This window comes from Bos grunniens, chromosome 1, assembly GCF_055505025.1.
Source record: "Bos grunniens cultivar Pamir isolate PY7600 chromosome 1, Bosgru_T2T1.0, whole genome shotgun sequence".
In the NCBI taxonomy this organism is placed as follows: Eukaryota; Metazoa; Chordata; class Mammalia; order Artiodactyla; family Bovidae; genus Bos; species Bos grunniens.
In genome coordinates, this window is record NC_141165.1 from 72,929,127 (window position 1) to 72,949,374 (window position 20,248).

Here is a 20,248-nt window from a genome sequence, read left to right on the forward strand (position 1 = left end):
TAGGGCTTCTAAATCCTGGGAGGAGGAAATGATGTGGTTTGTTTTGCATCTTTCTGCTGTTTTTTGTGGCATTTGATTGCCCTGGTGGTGTTTACCTCACAAATGCAGCCTAGTTCAGGTCAGAGGGGAAGAAAGCCAATGAAAAGAACTCCACAGGCTAGGAGGTAAGCAGGCTGGATGCCAAACAGTGGTAGCCTTTTCAGAGGCGATCAATAAGAAGTAGCGGTAGCTGTGGCTGCAGAGGATGCAGTTCATTGAGGGATGGTTAGACTTGGCACAAGGGACAGCCAACCTTGGTTAAGGACAAGGACTTCATTATCTTAGCAGGTGGGCCCAAGAATAGGTGGCCTTCTTTGCCCTTGCCTCAACTGCAGCTCAGTTCACCCTGCTTTGAAGGAGTCAGAGAAGAACATCACTTACAAAAAGACCTGGAAGATTTGTATTGGGCTATCACATTTCATCCTCCCCCACCCCACATCCACAGCTTCTCTAAAGCTCTGTTCTTTAAATCCCACTCTTTCCAAGAAGCTTTTTCACATCCTCCAGGTCAGAAGATCCTTTTGGGCCTCTCTTATCAAGCTGTTTCAATTCATTAGTAGCAATTCACGATGCTGTATTATAGGTATCTTTTGCTTGTCTCTCTCCTCTCCTTGGCTCTCACTTCCTTAAAAGCAAGAACTGGCTTGTTCACTGTTGTATCCCTGCACCACACTAGGGACATGCAATAATTATTGGTTGAAGGATGAAATCTGAAAAAAAGAAGAGAGAGATGTTAGACACATACTTACCAGGGTGATGCCCTCAGTAGTTACTACCCATAACCCACCCCCATTCATTAATTTCGCTAGAATACTTTGGTTCATTCACATGGAAGGAAAATATTAACACATGAGTTTGATTATGAGCTAATTATGGGCTTTGGTGCCAAAACAGATCTGGTTTTGATTCCTGGTTCTACAAACACATACTATCTATACACACTCAGACAATATTTTTTAACTTCTTTGAACTAACTCTCTCATTTGCAAAATGGTAATAAGAAGCTAAAACTCGTAGAACCAGCAAGGAGAACAAATGAAATCATCATGTGGCAGGTGATATATGAAGTGATAACCCATGCATTGCCCTGTCTGTTGGTTTTCCACTCCTGTGTTCTTCTACCCCGCTCTTAAAATGAGACCCTGCTTCGACTGTACCCCAGCCTTGAATGCAGCCTCCCATTTGTCACTGCCTAGGAGAATCCCAGGGACGGGGTAGCCTGGTGGGCTGCCGTCTATGGGGTCGCACAGAGTCAGACATGACTGAAGCGACTTAGCAGCAGCAGCAGCACACGCTAAGTAAATTTTTTATTTTACTTTTCCAAAGGCTTAGCTCCTAAAAAACAATAGATTTGGGAAGATTACAGGCTGGGTGGACCCTCTTTCTAGTTCTTCCCCTTCTGCCTCCAAGCTCTTCAGAAACAAGAGTGTCTACAGGCTGGGAGAAGTGAAGAGAGCAAGTTATATGCCGATTCAAAAGTCAAGATCCTGCATCCTTAGGACGTCTCAGGAGAGGCTCTGCTGGAGGAGGGAGGGTAAGTTTCAGGATGCCTGAAGTGAGGGGACTTGAATCTCACTTACTCTGACAAAGTCTGCTATCAGAGGTCTCAAGGCTGAATTAGGACACGCTGCAAGAAACATACAGCATGTACAATTCCTTGGGGGAGCTAATGAGAAAACAATTATTTCTTAAGAGACTGCCATCCTGGAGGACATGCCCAGAGACCAAGCCAAGCAGCTATATCTCATAGGAAATGGAGTGAGATTTTAACAGATCAGGATCAAGAAAAATATACCTTCCTCTCCTCCACATCTACAGCAGCATACTCACAAATCTCTGCAGCTTTGAGGATTAACATCAGAAAGAAAGAGAAGAAGAAAGGAAGTCCAGATTTGCATGAGAGTAAAAATGAAATGACTAAGGTAATTACTGAAGGGACAGAGTTGACATAGCTAAAACTGGACTAAATTTTTTATGTCACAAAAATGTTTAAGATAATGTTAAAGTTCACTTATGGAAAAACAGTTATATTCTTGCTTTCTGTGGGCCTTGAAACTCATACTCACAACAAATAAAAGCACCTAAAAATGGCACCTAGGCTATAAAGGACGTTCAAGAGATTAGCTTCTGTTGCCTACATTACCTTATTTTTCACACGAATACTCTCTTTTTCAAGTCTGTGCTATTTGTAGCTTGACTAAGGGAACCAGTTAGCTTTACTTCTAGAAGGCAAACAAATAAATCAACAATAATTACAATACCCAACAATTATAAAAGGAGAACCCTGTCCTTCCAGGAAGTGATGTTGTAACTGGTAAAACAAGGTAATATCTGTCATTACCCTCATGAATATTAAAAAGCAGAGACATTACTTTGCCAACAAAGGTATGTCTAGTCAAAGCTATGGTTTTTCCAGAAGTCATGTATGGATGTGAGAGTTGGACTGTCAAGAAAGCTGAGTGCCAAAGAAATGATGCTTTGGAACTCTGGTGTTGGAGAAGACTCTTGAGAGTCCCTTGGACTGCAAGGAGATCCAACCAGTCCATCCTAAAGGAAATCAGTTCAGTTAAGTCACTCAGTTGTGTCCGACTCTGTGACCCCATGAACCAAGGCACGCAGGCCTCCCTGTCCATCACCAACTGCTGGTGTCTACCGAAACCCATGTCCATTGAGTCGGTGACGCCATCCAACCATCTCATCCTCTGTCGTCCTCTTCTCCTCCTGCCCTCAATCTTTCCCAGCATCAGGGTCTTTTCAAATGAGTCAGCTCTTCACATCAGGTGGCCAAAGTATTGGAGTTTCATCTTTAGCATCAGTCCTTCCAATGAACACCTGGGACTGATCTCCTTTAGGATGGACTGGTTGGATCTCCTTGCAGTCCAAGGGACTCTCAAGAGTCTTCTCCAGCACCACAGTTCAAAAGCATTAATTCTTCAGTGCTCAGCTTTCTTCACAGTCCAACTCTCGCATCCATACATGACCACTGGAAAAACCATAGCCTTGACTAGACGGACTTTTGTTGGCAAAGTAGTGTCTCAGCTTTTTAATATGCTGTCTAGGTTGGTCATAACTTTCCCTCCAAGGAGTAAGCATCTTTTAATTTCATGGCTGCAATCACCATCTGCAGTGATTTTGGAGCCCCCCAAAATAAAGTCGGACACTGTTTCCACTGTTTCCCCATCTATTTGCCATGAAGTGATGGGACCAGATGCCATGATCTTAGTTTTCTGAAGGTTGAGCTTTAAGCCAACTTTTTCACTCTCCTCTTTCACTTTCATCAAGAGGCCCTTTAATTCTTCTTCACTTTCGGCCATAAGGGTGGTGTCAGCTGCATATCTGAGGTTATTGATATTTTTCCCGGCAATCTTGATTCCAGCTTGTGTTTCTTCCAGTCCAGGGTTTCTCATGATGTACTTTGCATATAAATTAAATAAGCAGGGTGACAGTATACAGTCTTGACATACTGCTTTTCCTATTTGGAACCAATCTGTTCTTCCATGTCCAGTTCTAACTGTTGTTTTTTGACCTGCATACAGGTTTCTTAAGAGTCAGGTCAGGTGGTCTGGTATTCCCATCTCTTTCAGAATTTTCCACAGTTTATTGTGATGCCACATAGTCAAAGGCTTTGGCATAGTCAATAAAGCAGAAATATATGTTTTTCTGGAACTCTCTTGCTTTTTCGATGATCCAGAGGATGTTGGCAATTTGATCTCTGGTCCCTCTGCCTTTTCTAACTCCAGCTTGAACATCAGGAAGTTCACAGTTCATGTATTGCTGAAGCCTGGCTTTGAGAATTTTGAGCATTACTTTACTAACATGTGAGATGAGTGCAATTGTGTGGTAGTTTGAACATTCTTTGGCATTACCTCTGTTTGGGATTGGAATGAAAACTGACCTTTTCCAGTCCTGTGGCCACTGCTGAGTTTTCCCAATTTGCTGGCATATTGAGTGCAGCACTTTCACAGCATCATCTTTTAGGATTTGTTCTTCCAATTTTATTTTATTTTTTAAACTTTACATAATTGTATTAGTTTTGCCAAATATCAAAATGAATCCGCCACAGGTATACATGTGTTCCCCATCCCGAACCCTCCTCCCTCCTCCCTCCCCATACCATCCCTCTGGGCCGTCCCAGTGCACCAGCCCCAAGCATCCAGCATCATGCATCGAACCTGGACTGGCAACTCGTTTCCTACATGATATTTTACATGTTTCATTGCCATTCTCCCAAATCTTCCCACCCTCTCCCTCTCCCGCAGAGTCCATAAGACTGTTCTATACATCAGTGTCTCTTTTGCTGTCTCATACACCGGGTTATTGTTACCATCTTTCTAAATTCCATATATATGCGTTAGAATACTGTATTTATGTTTTTCCTTCTGGCTTACTTCACTCTGTATAATAGGCTCCAGTTTCATCCACCTCATTAGAACTGATTCAAATGTATTCTTTTTAATGGCTGAGTAATACTCCATTGTGTATATGTACCACAGCTTTCTTATCCATTCATCTGCTGATGGACATCTAGGTTGCTTCCATGTCTTGGCTATTATAAACAGTGCTGCGATGAACATTGGGGTACACGTGTCTCTTTCCCTTCTGGTTTCCTCAGTGTGTATGCCCAGCAGTGGGGTTGCTGGATCATAAGGCAGTTCTATTTCCAGTTTTTTAAGGAATCTCCACACTGTTCTCCATAGTGGCTGTACTAGTTTGCATTCCCACCAACTGTGTAAGAGGGTTCCCTTTTCTCCACACCCTCTCCAGCATTTATTATTTGTAGACTTTTGGATCGCAGCCATTCTGACTGGTGTGAAATGGTACCTCATAGTGGTTTTGATTTGCATTTCTCTGATAATGAGTGATGTTGAGCATCTTTTCATGTGTTTGTTAGCCATCTGTATGTCTTCTTTGGAGAAATGTCTATTTAGTTCTTTGGCCCATTTTTTGATTGGGTCGTTTATTTTTCTGGAGTTGAGCTGTAGGAGTTGCTTGTATATTTTTGAGATTAGTTGTTTGTCAGTTGCTTCATTTGCTATTATTTTCTCCCATTCTGAAGGCTGTCTTTTCACCTTGCTAATAGTTTCCTTTGATGTGCAGAAGCTTTTAAGGTTAATTAGGTCCCATTTGTTTATTTTTGCTTTTATTTCCAATATTCTGGGAGGTGGGTCATAGAGGATCCTGCTGTGATGTATGTCGGAGAGTGTTTTGCCTATGTTCTCCTCTAGGAGTTTTATAGTTTCTGGTCTTACGTTTAGATCTTTAATCCATTTTGAGTTTATTTTTGTGTATGGTGTTAGAAAGTGGTCCAGTTTCATTCTTTTACAAGTGGTTGACCAGATTTCCCAGCACCACTTGTTAAAGAGATTGTCTTTAATCCATTGTATATTCTTGCCTCCTTTGTCGAAGATAAGGTGTCCATATGTACGTGGATTTATCTCTGGGCTTTCTATTTTATTCCATTGATCTATATTTCTGTCTTTGTGCCAGTACCATACTGTCTTGATAACTGTGGCTTTGTAGTAGAGCCTGAAGTCAGGTAGGTTGATTCCTCCAGTTCCATTCTTCTTTCTCAAGATCGCTTTGGCTATTCGAGGTTTTTTGTATTTCCATACAAATTGTGAAATTATTTGTTCTAGCTCTGTGAAGAATACTGTTGGTAGCTTGATAGGGATTGCGTTGAATCTATAAATTGCTTTGGGTAGTATACTCATTTTCACTATATTGATTCTTCCAATCCATGAACATGGTATATTTCTCCATCTATTAGTGTCCTCTTTGATTTCTTTCACCAGTGTTTTATAGTTTTCTATATATAGGTCTTTAGTTTCTTTAGGTAGATATATTCCTAAGTATTTTATTCTTTCTGTTGCAATGGTGAATGGAATTGTTTCCTTAATTTCTCTTTCTGTTTTCTCATTATTAGTGTATAGGAATGCAAGGGATTTCTGTGTGTTGATTTTATATCCTGCAACTTTACTGTAGTCATTGATTATTTCTAGTAATTTTCTAGTGGACTCTTTAGGGTTTTCTATGTAGAGGATCATGTCATCTGCAAATAGTGAGAGTTTTACTTCTTCTTTTCCAATTTGGATTCCTTTTATTTCTTTTTCTGCTCTGATTGCTGTGGCCAAAACTTCCAAAACTATGTTGAATAGTAATGGTGAAAGTGGGCACCCTTGTCTTGTTCCTGACTTTAGAGGAAATGCTTTCAATTTTTCACCATTGAGGATAATGTTTGCAGTGGGTTTGTCATATATAGCTTTTATTATGTTGAGGTATGTTCCTTCTATTCCTGCTTTCTGGAGAGTTTTTATCATAAATGGATGTTGAATTTTGTCAAAGGCTTTCTCTGCATCTATTGAGATAATCATATGGTTTTTATTTTTCAATTTGTTAATGTGGTGTATTACATTGATTGATTTGCGGATATTGAAGAATCCTTGCATCCCTGGGATAAAGCCCACTTGATCATGGTGTATGATCTTTTTAATGTGTTGTTGGATTCTGATTGCTAGAATTTTGTTAAGGATTTTTGCATCTATGTTCATCAGTGATATTGGCCTATAGTTTTCTTTTTTTGTGGGATCTTTGTCAGGTTTTGGTATTAGGGTGATGGTGGCCTCATAGAATGAGTTTGGAAGTTTACCTTCCTCTGCAATCATCTTTTAGGATTTGAAATAGCTTAACTGGAATTCCATCACCTCCACTAGTTTTGTTTGTAGTGATGCTTCCTAAGGCCCACTTGACTTCGAATTCCAGGATGTCTGGTTCTAGGTGAGTGTGAGTGATCACACCATCGTGATTATCTGGGTCATGAAGATCTTTTTTGTACAGTCCTGAACATTCATTGGAAGGACTGATGATGAAGCTGAAATTCCAATACTTTGGCCACCTGATGCAAAGAACTGACTCATTGGAAAAGATCCTGATGCTGGGAAAGATTGAAGGTGGGAGGAGATGAGGATGACAGAGGATGAGATGGGGGGATGACATCACCGACTCCATGGACATGAGTTTGAGTAAACTCCGGGAGTTGGTGATGGACAGGGAAGTTTGGAGTGCTGCAGTCCATGGGGTCGCAAAGAGTCAGACACGATTGAGTGACTTAACTAAACCAAACCCTCATGCAATGAAGGCAGAAGTGCAATATAAGACCTTTGGGCAGTAGTTTCTAGGTATATTCAGTTGTCAACCACTCTCATCATTTCCATAGCTCTTACCCTACTCCCAGTGGCCATCTCTCACTTGGATGTTGCCTAGTCTGCTTCTGCTCATGCTTCCTACAGTCTGTTGCCTACCCTCCAGGACACTTTTAAAGTGTATATAGAACTGTGTTACTCCTCTGCTTAAAACACTCCAAAGAATCTTAACTCCTACTAGTCCCCTTCCCCTGAGGGTGAGCTAGATTCCAAAATAGGAAAAGAGGAAAAGAATAACTATATGGTGGAGAAACCTGACAAACCTATCTTCACCAAAAAGTGGAGGTTAATATCCCCAATGAGGTCATATGGATATCAGATGCCCCTTGACATGATGTGATAAGAAGGGCACTTCACTTCTGTCGTACACTTTCCAAAAACATATAAGCCCAGTCTAATCACAAGAAAAACAGCAGGCTAACCCAGTTTTTCTGGGGTTATTCTATAGAAAACTGACCAGTACTCCACAAGACAGTCAAGGTTATGAAGAGCAAGACAAGGCTAAGAAACTGTCACAGACCAGGGGAGTTTGGGGAGACATGAGAGCTAAATGCAATGTGTTACTAGAGATTGGATCCTAGAACAGAAGGAGGACAGAAAAAGAAAAACTAATAAATTCAAATAAAATCTGGAGTTTAGTTAATAGTATTATACCAATGTCAATTTCCTAGTCTTCACCTGTTACCCACTACAGTTTATAGATGTTAACTATAAGAGAAATTGGTCCCAATTTCTAAGTCCTAGAATGGCTTAGAAAGTCCCATATAATATGATAATCTGACTGATCTTTTCCCTCCAGCATCATTGCCTCTTCCTCAGCCATTCCCATCACTTTCCTGTTCATGGAATCTTCAAGCATATTCTCGCCTCAGGTCCTATGTATTTGCAGTTCCCAGAAATCTACATGATTCTTTTTTCTCAGACTTCTACTCAGATGTCACTTTTTCAGAGAAACTTCGAATGATTGAACCAAAGTAACACCGTCACTCTCATGCCCATCATCCTCTTGTTGTTTGGTCACTAAGTCATGTCCAACTTTTTGCAACCCCATGAACTGCAGCACACCAGGTTTCCTTGTTCTCCATTATCTCCCTGAGTTTTCTCAAACTCATGTACATTGAGTCAGTGATGCCATCCAACCATCTCATCCTCTGCCACCCCCTTCTCCTCTTGCTCTCAATCTTCCCCAGCAGCAGGGTCTTTTCCAATGAGTCGATTCTTCACACCAAGTAGCCAAAGTATTGTAGCTTTAGCTCCAGCACCAGTCCTTCCAATGAATATTCAGGGTTGATTGTCTTTAGGATTGACTGGTTGGATCTTCTTGAAGTCCAAGGGACTCTCAAGAGTCTTGTCCAACACCACAGTTCAAAAGCATCAATTCTTCAGTGTTCAACCTTCTTTATGATCCAACTCTCACTTCCCTGCAAGACTACTTGAAAAACCATAGCTTTGACTATTTGGACCTTTGTCGGCAAAGTGATGTCTCTGCTTTTTAATACACTGTCTAGGTTTGTCATAGCTTTCCTTCCAATGACCAAGCATCTTTTAATTTCATGGCTGCAGTCACCATCCGCGTTAATTTTGGAGACTGAGAAAATGAAATCTAACACTGTTTTCATATTTTCCCCATCTATTTGCCACAAAATGATAGGACTGGATGCCAAGATTTTCATTTTTTGAATGTTGAGTTTTAAGCCAGCTTTTTCACTCTTCTCTTTCACCCTCATCAACCGACTGTTTAGTTCTTCTTCACTTTCCGCCATTTAAATGGTATCATCTGCAAATTTAGGTTGCTGATATTTCTCCCAGGAATTTTGATTCCAGCTTGTGATTCATCCAGCCCAGCATTTCACATGATGTACTCTGCATAGAAGTTAAATAAGCAGAGTGACAATATACATCCCAATTTTGAACCAGTCCATTGTTCCATGTCTGGTTCTAACTGTTGCCTCTTGTCCTGCATACAGGTTTCTCAGAATGCCGGTAATGTGGCCTGGTATTTCCATCTCATTAAGAATATTCCACAGTTTGTTGTGATCCACACAAAAGTTTTAGCATAGTCAATGAAGAACAAGTAGATGTTTTTTTGGAATTCCTTTTCGTTTTCCATGATTCAGTATATGTGGCAATTTGATCTCTGGTTCCTCTGCCTTTTCTAACTCCAGCTTGTACGTCTGGAAGCTCTCAGTTCACATACTGCTGAAACCTAGCTTGAAGGATTTTAAGCATAATCTTGCTGACCTGTGAAATGAGTGCAACTGTACGGTAATTTGAGCATTCTTTGGCATTGCCTTTCTTTGGGATTGGAATGAAAACTGACCTTTTCCAGTCCTGTGGCCACTGCTGAGTTTTCCAAATTTGCTGGCCTATTGAGTGCAGCCCTTTCACAGCATCATTTTTTAGGATTTGAAATAGCTCAGCTGGAATTCCGTCACCTCCACTAGCTTTGTTCATAGTGATGCTTCCTAAGACCCACTTGACTCTGGCTCTAGGTAAGTGATCACACCATCATGGTTATCTGGGTTGTGAAGATCTTTTTTGTATAGCTCTTCTGTGTATTCTTGCCACCTCTTCTTAATATCTTCTGCTTCTGTTAGTTCCATACCATTTCTGTCCTTTATTGTGCCCATCTTTGCATGAAATGTTCCCTTGGTATCTCTAATTTTCTTAAAGAGATCTCTAGTCTTTCCCCTTCTATTGTTTTCCTCTATTTCTTTGCATTGTTCACTTAAGAAGGCTTTCTTATCTCCCCTTGTTATTCTCTGGAACTCTGCATCCAAATGAGTATATCTTTCCCTTTCTCCTTTGCCTTTCACTTGTCTTCTTTTCTGAGATATTTGTAAGGCCTCCTCAGACAACTTCTTTGCCTTCTTGCATTTCTTTTTCTTGGGGATGGTTTTGGTCACTGCCTCTTGTGTACTATGTTGCAAACCTCCATCCATAGTTCTTCAGGCACTCTGTCTATCAGATCTAGTCCCTTGAATATATTCATCACCTTCACTATATAATCATAAGGGATTTGATTTAGGTCATACCTGAATGGCCTAGTGGTTTTCCCTGCTATCTTCAATTTGAGCCTGAATTTTACAATAAGGAGCTGATGATCTGAGCCATGGTCAGCTCCAGGTCATTTTTGCTGACTGTATAGACCTTCTCCCATCATCCCCTAGACCCCTACATTAACATTATATTATTAGACTTATTTGGGGTGGCCTTTTTTTTTCTTTGTGAGGAGAGAGATTTTGCCTGTTTGATCCCTGTTATAAACCCAGTACCTCAAAAATTCCTGGAACATAGTCAGAAGTTATCTGTTGAATGAATGAAAATAAAATCTGTGCAGTTTGCTTCAGTCCGTGTCTCTTCAGGTGGCTCTGGTCCATTTCAACAGGAAAACTGAGATTGCTTTCTGGGCCCCAAAGATACTGATGATGGACATGTTTGATCTGAATGAAGCAAAACCTCCCAAATTCAGCTAATTATAAGAAGCCATTATAATTAGCTCATTGTTAAATTAATCAGTAAGCTTTTGCTACCTCAGGAGTAAAGTTTTCCCCAAATGATTTTGGAACCACTGATAAGCCCATGGGCAATAAGCGATATTTAACCACCAGCAGGTGTTCAAGAAAATAGCTCATTTAGTTAAGATGTTGGTTACATGTATTAGTGAGAGTAAGCCAGATTTCAGACTGCAGTTATTTTTATAGCCAAATACATTCTACATACGTCACACTATGACAGTGGGGAATTTTCTGGAATAATGAAGATATTCTTAATTATAATAGTGATCACATAACTGAAAAAATTTATCAAAATTCATTGACTATTAAACTTAAGACCTGTGCAGTGCATATATATTTTACCTCAGTTTTTGAAGCATGGCCCTAAATTGTTTATAATCTCATTGCACATGACCCATGTTAAGAAAACCCAGTTTGAAGGAGAAATGTATATGTTTATAGATGAGTCTATCAGTTATGGAAGAGATATATGTCTATCATAAGAACAACCTTTGAACTTTCTTTTTGTTTGGAAATTTCTAATTAAAAGGCACTAGACTAATATTCTAGTGCCTTTAAGACACTTACTCCTTGGAAGGAAATTTATGACCAACCTAGATAGTATATTCAAAAGCAGAGACATTACTTTGCCAACAAAGTTTCATCTAGTCAAGGCTATGGTTTTTCCTGTGGTCATGTATGGATGTGAGAGTTGGACTGTGAAGAAGGCTGAGCACCGAAGAATTGATGCTTTTGAACTGTGGTGTTGGAGAAGACTCTTGAGAGTCCCTTGGACTGCAAGGAGATCCAACCAGTCCATTCTGAAGGAGATCAGCCCTGGGTGTTCTTTGGAAGGAATGATGCTAAAGCTGAAACTCCAATACTTTGGCCACCTCATGCGAAGAGTTGACTCATTGGAAAAGACTCTGATGCTGGGAGGGATTGGGGGCAAGAGGAGAAGGGGACGACAGAGGATGAGATGGCTGGATGGCATCACTGACTCAATGGACGTGAGTCTGGGTGAACTCCAGGAGTTGGTGATGGACAGGGAGGCCTGGCGTGCTGCGATTCATGGGGTCGCAAAGAGTCGGACACAACTGAGTGACTGATCTGATCTGATCTGAGACTAATATTTCACATTATCATCATCATCATCATCATTGGAATTTTTTATAGTTTTAATAAAATCATCTTGAAACTATGTGTGTTGCCCTCATAAGATATAAAACACAAAACAATAGGTAGCAAAAACTATCCCCTCAAATCTAAATATTATCCTAGCAGCACAGTCTTAATTGGAGGCAAATTTTACTTGACTACTTTCCAGTTGCAAGGAGGATTTGCATAGCAAAGAGATAAATGCTTTATTTGGGCTTCCCTGATGGCTCAGCTGTAAAAGAAGTTGCTTGCAATGCAGAAGATGTGGGAAACGAAGGTTTGATCCCTGGGTGGGGAAGATCCCCTGGAGGAGGAAATGGCAACCTACTCCAGTATTCTTGCCTGGAAAATTCCACGGACAGAGGAGGCTGGTCGTCTACAGTCTGGGGGGTCACAAAAGACTCAGACACGACTAAGCAACTGAACACATACACAAATGCTTTAATTGGAATTAATCCAAGTTTGAAACCCCCATTCCCTAAAGGTGGAACTAAAGGACCTTGCAGGTAATTAGCACGATCATTAACACAAAGGGAACCATAAGGTACTGAGCACAGATTGAGAGCACTCAGCTGACTCTGGGAGGGATATTGTGAATCTCGAATTCCAACCGTATATTAGCTGTCAAAATTAGTCCAAGGCAGTAACATTTTAATTTATATTTCTATATCTAAGTTGCCAGATCATAACTTACAAGGAACTGACACCAAGTTTTCCCAAGAGGAATGCTTACGTATAAGCAGAGAAATATTTGCGATACTTCTACCTTCAGTTTCACAGAGGAATGTTCTACCAATTGCAATATAAAAAATTTTTATTGTATTTTTATTAAAGAAATCCTCTTCAGGTAGAGATTAGGTGTGTGAGACTGAGATCCCATCCTCAGTGGGAGGGATCCTTGCTTTGACCCTTAAATTTCCCACCCTGACTTATTTACTTCACAGCACCTATCACCACCTGAAATTACATTATTTATGTTTGCTGGTTGACTTGTTTATGTGCAGTCTCCTCCATTGCCATGTGAGCTCTGTGAAGTCAGAACTTGGATCACCCAATCTTTGTGTGTCCCAGCACTTGATGTAGCAATTGCAGGGCACATAGTCAACGCTGAAACTACCAAATTCATCCACCCTAACTGTGTATAGATATCCTGGGGAAAGGTGGCCATGGGTACATTTCATTTGGTTGGTTGGTTGGTTTTTTCAGCACAATCTTTATAAAGAACAATAGAGCACATTTTCCCACATTGTACTCAGTACAGCAAAGCCCAGGTAGTGAGCCTGTTGCTGTTAATCCTCAGCAGAGGCTGAGAGACCTTGGGCCCCAAGCAGTTGTGTCAGAGGCCACTCCAAAGAGACTCACACGGGGTGGGACAATGGCCAGATGAATGGAGGACAGTGGCAGGCAGTGTGGTGGCCAGAGGGAGGGAGTGGAGACAGGGGTGAGGATGTAGAGGAGGTTGTTGTTAGGGTCACAAGCAATGCGGAGAGTGCCAAGGGGAGCAGGACACCTGGACGGGCCGAGACCTAGGGAATATGATTTGTAGGAGTTCTGGCATGAGTAGCCAGATGAAGCAAACAAAAAAGCATGACTTGTAGGCAAATGACATCAGCAGTGCAGAAGGGTCATGAAGAAGGGCCTGGAGTGGAGCAGTGACAATGACACAGAGACAGTATGAGACACGTGGACTGGTTCCCAGGCAAGGCCAGAGGACATGCAGGTTGCACAGGAGAAATTAGAGAAAAGAAGAAAAAGTTACCTAACCCATCTGTACTGCACAACACCAGTACCATCTAAGTATTTCTTCACACATTATATCACTGGGAGACAATATAACCGCTTCCCCTGGCTCCTTGCGCCACTCACACACGTGCTCCCCAGTGTCCCGACTCAAGTCTGTTCTCACCTTGTTTCTTCTGCCTGAATTGTCTTTTCCCTTTCCCATTTCCTCATGACTACATTTCGCCTACTTGTTGAAGGCCAGCTTAAATGTACTAACATAAGTTATTTGTAATATCTTTTTGACCAGAATAACCAAATAAATAAATAAATAAATGGGACTACATCAAACTAAAAAGCTTTTGCATAGAGGATAAAACTGCCAAAAAACCAAAAGGCTGTCTACTGAATGGGAGAAGATATTTGCAAGCAATATGTCTGATAAGGGCTTAATATCCAAAATATACAAAGAACTCATACAACTCAACATCAAAAACACAAGAAAACCCAATTTTAAAAAATGGGCAGAGGACCTGAGTAGACATTTTTCCAAACAAGACATACAGATAACCAATAGACACATGAATCGATGCTCAACATGACTTGAAATGCAAATCAAAATCAGGGAAATGCAAATCAAAATCTCAAGATATTGCTTCACATCAGTCAGAATGGCTACTATCAAAAAGACAAGTAATAAGTATTGGCAAGGATGTGGAGAAAAGGGAAACTTTGTGCCCAGTGGTGGAAATGTAAATTTGTGCAGCCACTATGGAAAATGGTATGGTGATTTCCTCAAAAAATTAAAAAATAGTACTACCATACAATCCAGCTATTTCACTTCTAGGTATTTTTTTCAAAGAAATCACAAACATTAACTTAAGTAGAAATATGCACCCCTGTGTTCACTGCAGCATTATTTATAATAGCCAAGGTATGGAAGTAACCTAGAAGTGCATCAATAGATGAGTGGATAAAGAAGATGTGGTGTATACATATTATATATATATACATACAATGGAATACTAGCCAGAAAAAATAATGAAATGTCATCATTCATAACAACATGGGTGGACACAGATAGTATTCTGCTAAGCAAAATTGTTAGAGGAAGACAAATGCTGTGTGATTGCACTTATATATGGAATCTAAAAAATAAAACAAATGAACAAACATAACAAAACAGACTCAGAGATTCAGAGAACAAACAGGTGGTTACCAGAGGGCAGGCATGTAGGGAGATGAGTGAAACAGGTGAGGGACATTAACAGGGACGAACTTCCAGTTATAAATCATAGGGATGAAGTGTACAATATGGGGAATATAGTTAATAATACTATTATAACTTTGTATGGTAATGGATGATAACTAGACTTATCATTGTAATCATTTTGTAATGATTCGCTGGAAGAATCACTATGCTGCACACCTGGAACTAGAATGGTTTTGTAGGTCTATTATATTTCAGTAAAATCAATGAATTAATAGATAGATATTATTTCTTATGTCCTTTTAGGAGATGGGTCTCTTTGAGGTTGGCCATCAAAGAGATGTGTAGTATCCTAAGAAAAGGATGTGATGTGTGACAGAGAGTTCTGGGCTTTAGAATCAGAAAATCTGGATTCAAAGAAGCACAAATTACACTAATACAATATCAAGTGCACTATTTACACAGTTTCCCTTCTCCCATTAACCCATGGATCAAAGAGATAATCAGTTTGATTGGTAATAAGTTAAAGTTCTTCACAGATGGGAGATGGGCTTCTGTGATAGCTTCATTGGGTTACCTTCATCCAAGGACTGGATACAGAAGCTGACTTCAGGATCATTCTACATCCAACTTTTCCTATTCAACACTCCTCATACCCTGTTCAAGGTTTCTGGTACAGGTCACTAGGACACAGGTGGAAATCTGGTCCTGCTGGATCAAACATTGTTCTATTTGAAGGCAGTGAAAAATGAGGACAACCTCTGGTGGTCACTATCTACCTGAAAGCTCCCCAAAAGCTGGCCTCCAGCTTCATAGTGTGAAAACACTAGGGAAGGAGTTAGGCATTGCTTTGTCCTTGGATGGTGTTCTGAAGGGCCTAGTGCTAGAGAACATACTTCAGTTCTTGGCTTTGTCAAGACCTCATGTGCGGATACATAAAATATATCAGATACTGACCAAATGCTAGGGCCCTGATGACACTGCAGGAAGAGTGCAGAGGCAAATGCCATAATTGGTCCAAATGTCATGTCCTAGACCATGTACTAGAACATGAGGTTTCTTGGATACAGCATGAGGAGGCCATGGGGCTCACTGCCAACCTAGCATGTCACTCTGTGGCCTCTGATGGGTTCAGAGACCTAGAGTTGAGACACCTAGTCCTGAGAACCCAGGCACTAGGGCCCAGATACTCTTTCTGAGGCCACCCAACAAGGGTTCCATGCTCCCTGAAAATCTGCTGTGGCTCTAAAGGACTGGGTAGGTCCTTGGGAGCAGAGATCCCAGAACAGAGGCCAGAAAGAATGACCTGGAAACACCAAGATCTGTGGGATTGACATTGCCTGACATTGCCTTTCTGTGGCTCCAGGATATTAGGTATTCTTCCAGGGGAAGAAGGATCTGGGAGCCAAGGCAGATACAAAGAGCTAGGTCAAGGTAAGAATATAGAAAACAATACAGACTCCAATGTTCACAACAAATAACAGAATACCAAGAAAAGTTTCCAAAGATGGAGCCCATGTGGAGCCCAAGAGCTGATACAGAGAACCCAAGTTGTTGGTAGAGTGACTGTAGTTGAGCCCATAGGCAAGGAAGCCCAGGCAAGGGCACTGAGTCTATATGGACAAATATTCATAAATTCCAACTCATTCTCATCCTGTTTCTGACAAAATTACATTTTCTTTCCTCCATAAAATGTGGTTAGATAATTTATGTTTGCCATTCAATGCCAGATGGACTTAAGAGTTATCTTTTTAATTGGGGGTTGTAAATATTTAGTCATGCCTGACTCTTTGCAACCCTATGGAGCATAGCCAGCAAGGCTCCTCTGTCCATGAGATTCTCCAGGCAAAAATACTGGAGTGGGTAGCCAATCCCTTCTCCAGGGAATCGTCCCAATCCAAGGATCAAACCTATATCTCTTATGCCTTCTGCACTGGCAGGCAGGTTCTTTACCACTAGTGCCATCTGGGAAGACCAAATATTTAGGACACTAATACATGCATATAATATATACAGATATATAAATATATATGACTTATACAAACATGCTCCATATTTTATATATATTAAGTAGTCAAATGTATCTTCAGGTACTGAGCACACAATGTCTAGAAGACACATAATACATCTGAAGTATAAGTATTTAGTTAATGGAGAAATAAGACAGACATAGAGATAGAAAGAAAAAGAGTTAGAGATTGAGAAAATGAGAGACTTACAGGTCTAGAGTTCTACATGCAGGAAGAAACCGAAGACTTGTTTGTTTTTTGAGAAGGGTGGTGCACTTTGGATTCGGAATGCTAAGTCACAAAAACAATGTCCACATGTCTGGATTATGTTTGGGTTATCTACACCCTCCGATCTTAGTGCAACAGGATTTGCCAGTGGACCATGTCCACTAGAACAAAGACGTAAAAAGGATGCGCATTCCTTCACACACACCATCACACAGAGGCCTCCAGGGTCTGAGGGCCACTTCTGTCTATGGCATGTCCATCTCCTGTCAGTAGGCCTCCATGCCTTCGACCGTGAAGACTTTACTAACAGGGAGGAGAAAAAGAAGCTTGACACCTTTAGTAATTTAGGAAAAGCTCCTTCACAGATACGTTTTCTTTAGTATTGCTGTTTTCCATCTTTATTACCCAAGGCTACACTTGGTCACAGGTGAGATGGGGACTAGCATGCTTGTGGTCATTATGCTTCAGGATATCATTGTTTGTTGATGTGTATGGAGTACTAGTCACTCTCTTCCTTTGCTAGATACCAAGCATTTGAGTAAAGTGTCCTAAGTGCCAGCTGACAGCCCCACTGAGTGTCAGAGTGTGAGGGTGTGCATGCTACTCTTTACTGTGGGTCACTTGAAATGATAAATGTTAGAGGATGTTAGAATAGATTTTCCTGAAATTCTAGCCTTCATTTGTATAAGTAAATGTCATCTAATGCTTAGCAAAAGCATTCAACTGAAGTGAATAAGAATCTGGGGTTTCAGACAGTAATGACCAATGGAGATAATTTGTGTCAGTAGATAAAGGATGATAGAAATCTTCCATTTTGCTTTTTTTTTTTTAAAGAAGTCTAAAGCCTGGCAAATAGTGCCTGTATTCCAAAGCAAAGACAATTAGCAGAAGGGTCAATGCATTGAAAGAAAACTGAGTTTTCATTTTAATAATTTTAAGAAAATTAATTCATGAGGAAATTTATTTAAAAAACAAATGAATTGATTTCTACAAGCTGTCCAAAATCGTAGTAGGACATTAGTTTTTAATTCATAAGGGTATACAAAAGTAATCTGATGAAAAGCATCTATCCTTCATTCCTACAGACGTTTTTCTCTGCCCTGACTTTCTCCTCTCATTTATCTTTTCTAACTAACCAAAATATGTTCACAAAGAGAGATTTGTGACCCTAAACTGTCTTCTGAGAAATTCCACAGGAAAACACAGTGCCATTGAATGTCTTTACCTATTAAATCTAGTTCTATAACACAGAATCAATCTATTTAGTTTCATTCATTCCTAAAATGCTTATTAACTATGTTAGCAACTATATGCCAGGTATTGTCTGTGCTGAAAATGCAATGAGGAATAATATAAACAAGTTTCTTACCTTCAGGAAACATATAGTCTGGGAGAGAAGGCACGAATCATAGACTCACATATATAAATGTAGAGTTAAAATTGTGATAAACTCTATGAGGGAGAATCACAAGGACCTATGAGAGCTTATGGTCAGTGAATTTGACCTAGAAATATCAGAGAATATTTCCTTAAGGAAATGACAGTTGCAATCTGTATAAGGAGAACAAAAGGAAGAGTCAACTTATAAGTTAAAGGATTAGGGAAATGAGAACTGTACATACAAAAAGACCCTACAGAAACTTCCCTGGTGGTCCAGTGGCTAAGATTTCACGCTCCCAATGCAGGCTGCCCAGGTTTCTATCCCTGGTCAGGAAGCTGGACCCTGCATGCTGCAGCAAAGCTCAAGATCCCGCATGCTGCAACTAATACCGGACACAGCAAAATAAATAAATAATTTTTGTTAAAAAAAGACCCTGCAGCAATAGGGAATATGATACATTTCAGAAACTAAAAGTAAAACGAAACTGCATTAGTCACTAGGGAAATGCAAATCAGTGAGATACTGCATCATAACTATTAACATGGCTGTAATCAAAAAGACAGACAGTAACAAGTTGGCAACGATGTAGAGAAACTGGAACCTTCATTCATTGCTGGTAGGAATGTAAACTGGTTCAGCCACTTTGGAAAACACTTTGGAAGATCCTCAAAATTTAAACATAAAATTACCGTAATGACCAAGCAATTCTACCCCTAGGTATATTCCCAAAAGAATATGCTCACACAGACTTGCACCTGTATGTTCAAACCCAAATATCCACCAACTGATGAATGAACAAACAAAATATACTATATACATACAACTTGACAATAAACAGGAATGAAGCACTAAATAAATAAACATTTAACTCTGAAAACAGTATGAAAAATGAGAGAAAGTCAGACACAAAAAGCCACCTTCCACTACATGATTTCTCCATTATAAGATGTCCAGAATAGGCAAATCCAGAGGGATAGAATATAGATTAGTGGTTAACATGGGCTGGGGTAGAAGAAACTGGAGGATGAATGCTAATAGATTTATTTTAGAGGGGATGAAATAGTTGAATTAGATTGCGGTGATGGTTGTGCTGTGCATGTGCTTAATCACTCAGTCATGTCCAACTCTGCAACCCCATGAACTATAGCCCACAGACTCCTGTGTCCATGGGGATTCTCCAGGCAACAATACTGGAGTGGGTTGCCATGCCCTCCTCCAGGGGATCTTCCCAACCCAGGGGTCAAACCCAGGTCTCCCACATTGCAGGTAGATTCTTTACCATCTTAGACACCAGGGAAACCCAAGAATACTGGATTGGGTAGCCTATCCTTTCTCCAGGGGATCTTCCTGACCCAGGAATCGAACCAGGGTCTCCTGCATTACAAGAGGATTCTTTACCAGCTGAGCCACTGGGGGTGGTACCAGGGAATCCCCAGTGGTGATGGTTGCACAACCTTAAAAATGTACTAAAATGATTGAACTGTACACCTCAAAAGAGTGAATTTTATATTATGATATACCATAAGTGATACCAAAAAGAGTAAATGATATATCAATTTTTTACAACAACAAAAAAAACTAAGACAAAAGAAGCAAAGAGAGATATGAGTAGAGTAATGCAAAATGGGGCTGAAACAAGAGATAGAGGCCTAATCTCAGAGGGCCTTTGTGACTTAAGGATTTGATCTTTGTCTAAGAGTAATGGAATCTTATAAGGAGAAAGGTGATGTTATTAGATTTGTGAAAAGAGCTATCACTTGGCTATAGTGTGGATAATGGATTCGAGAAGACAAGAGTGAGTGCTACAG

The 20,248-nt window shown here is 40.3% G+C and overlaps 1 protein-coding gene across 2 annotated transcripts in view; it reads right to left on the bottom strand.

Moving 5' to 3' along the window:
- Positions 1 to 416: 416 nt before the first annotated feature.
- Positions 417 to 20,248, bottom strand: part of LOC147379608 (uncharacterized) — a 129,353-nt gene continuing 109,521 nt past the window's right edge. For both annotated transcript variants that reach the window (XR_015162193.1, XM_086395766.1), the window contains one exon: positions 417 to 749. Coding sequence is in view for 1 of the 2 variants with exons in the window: in XM_086395766.1 (XP_086251892.1) it covers positions 617 to 749 (133 nt within the window). In the remaining variant the exon portion in view is untranslated. The remainder of the gene's footprint in view (positions 750 to 20,248) is intronic.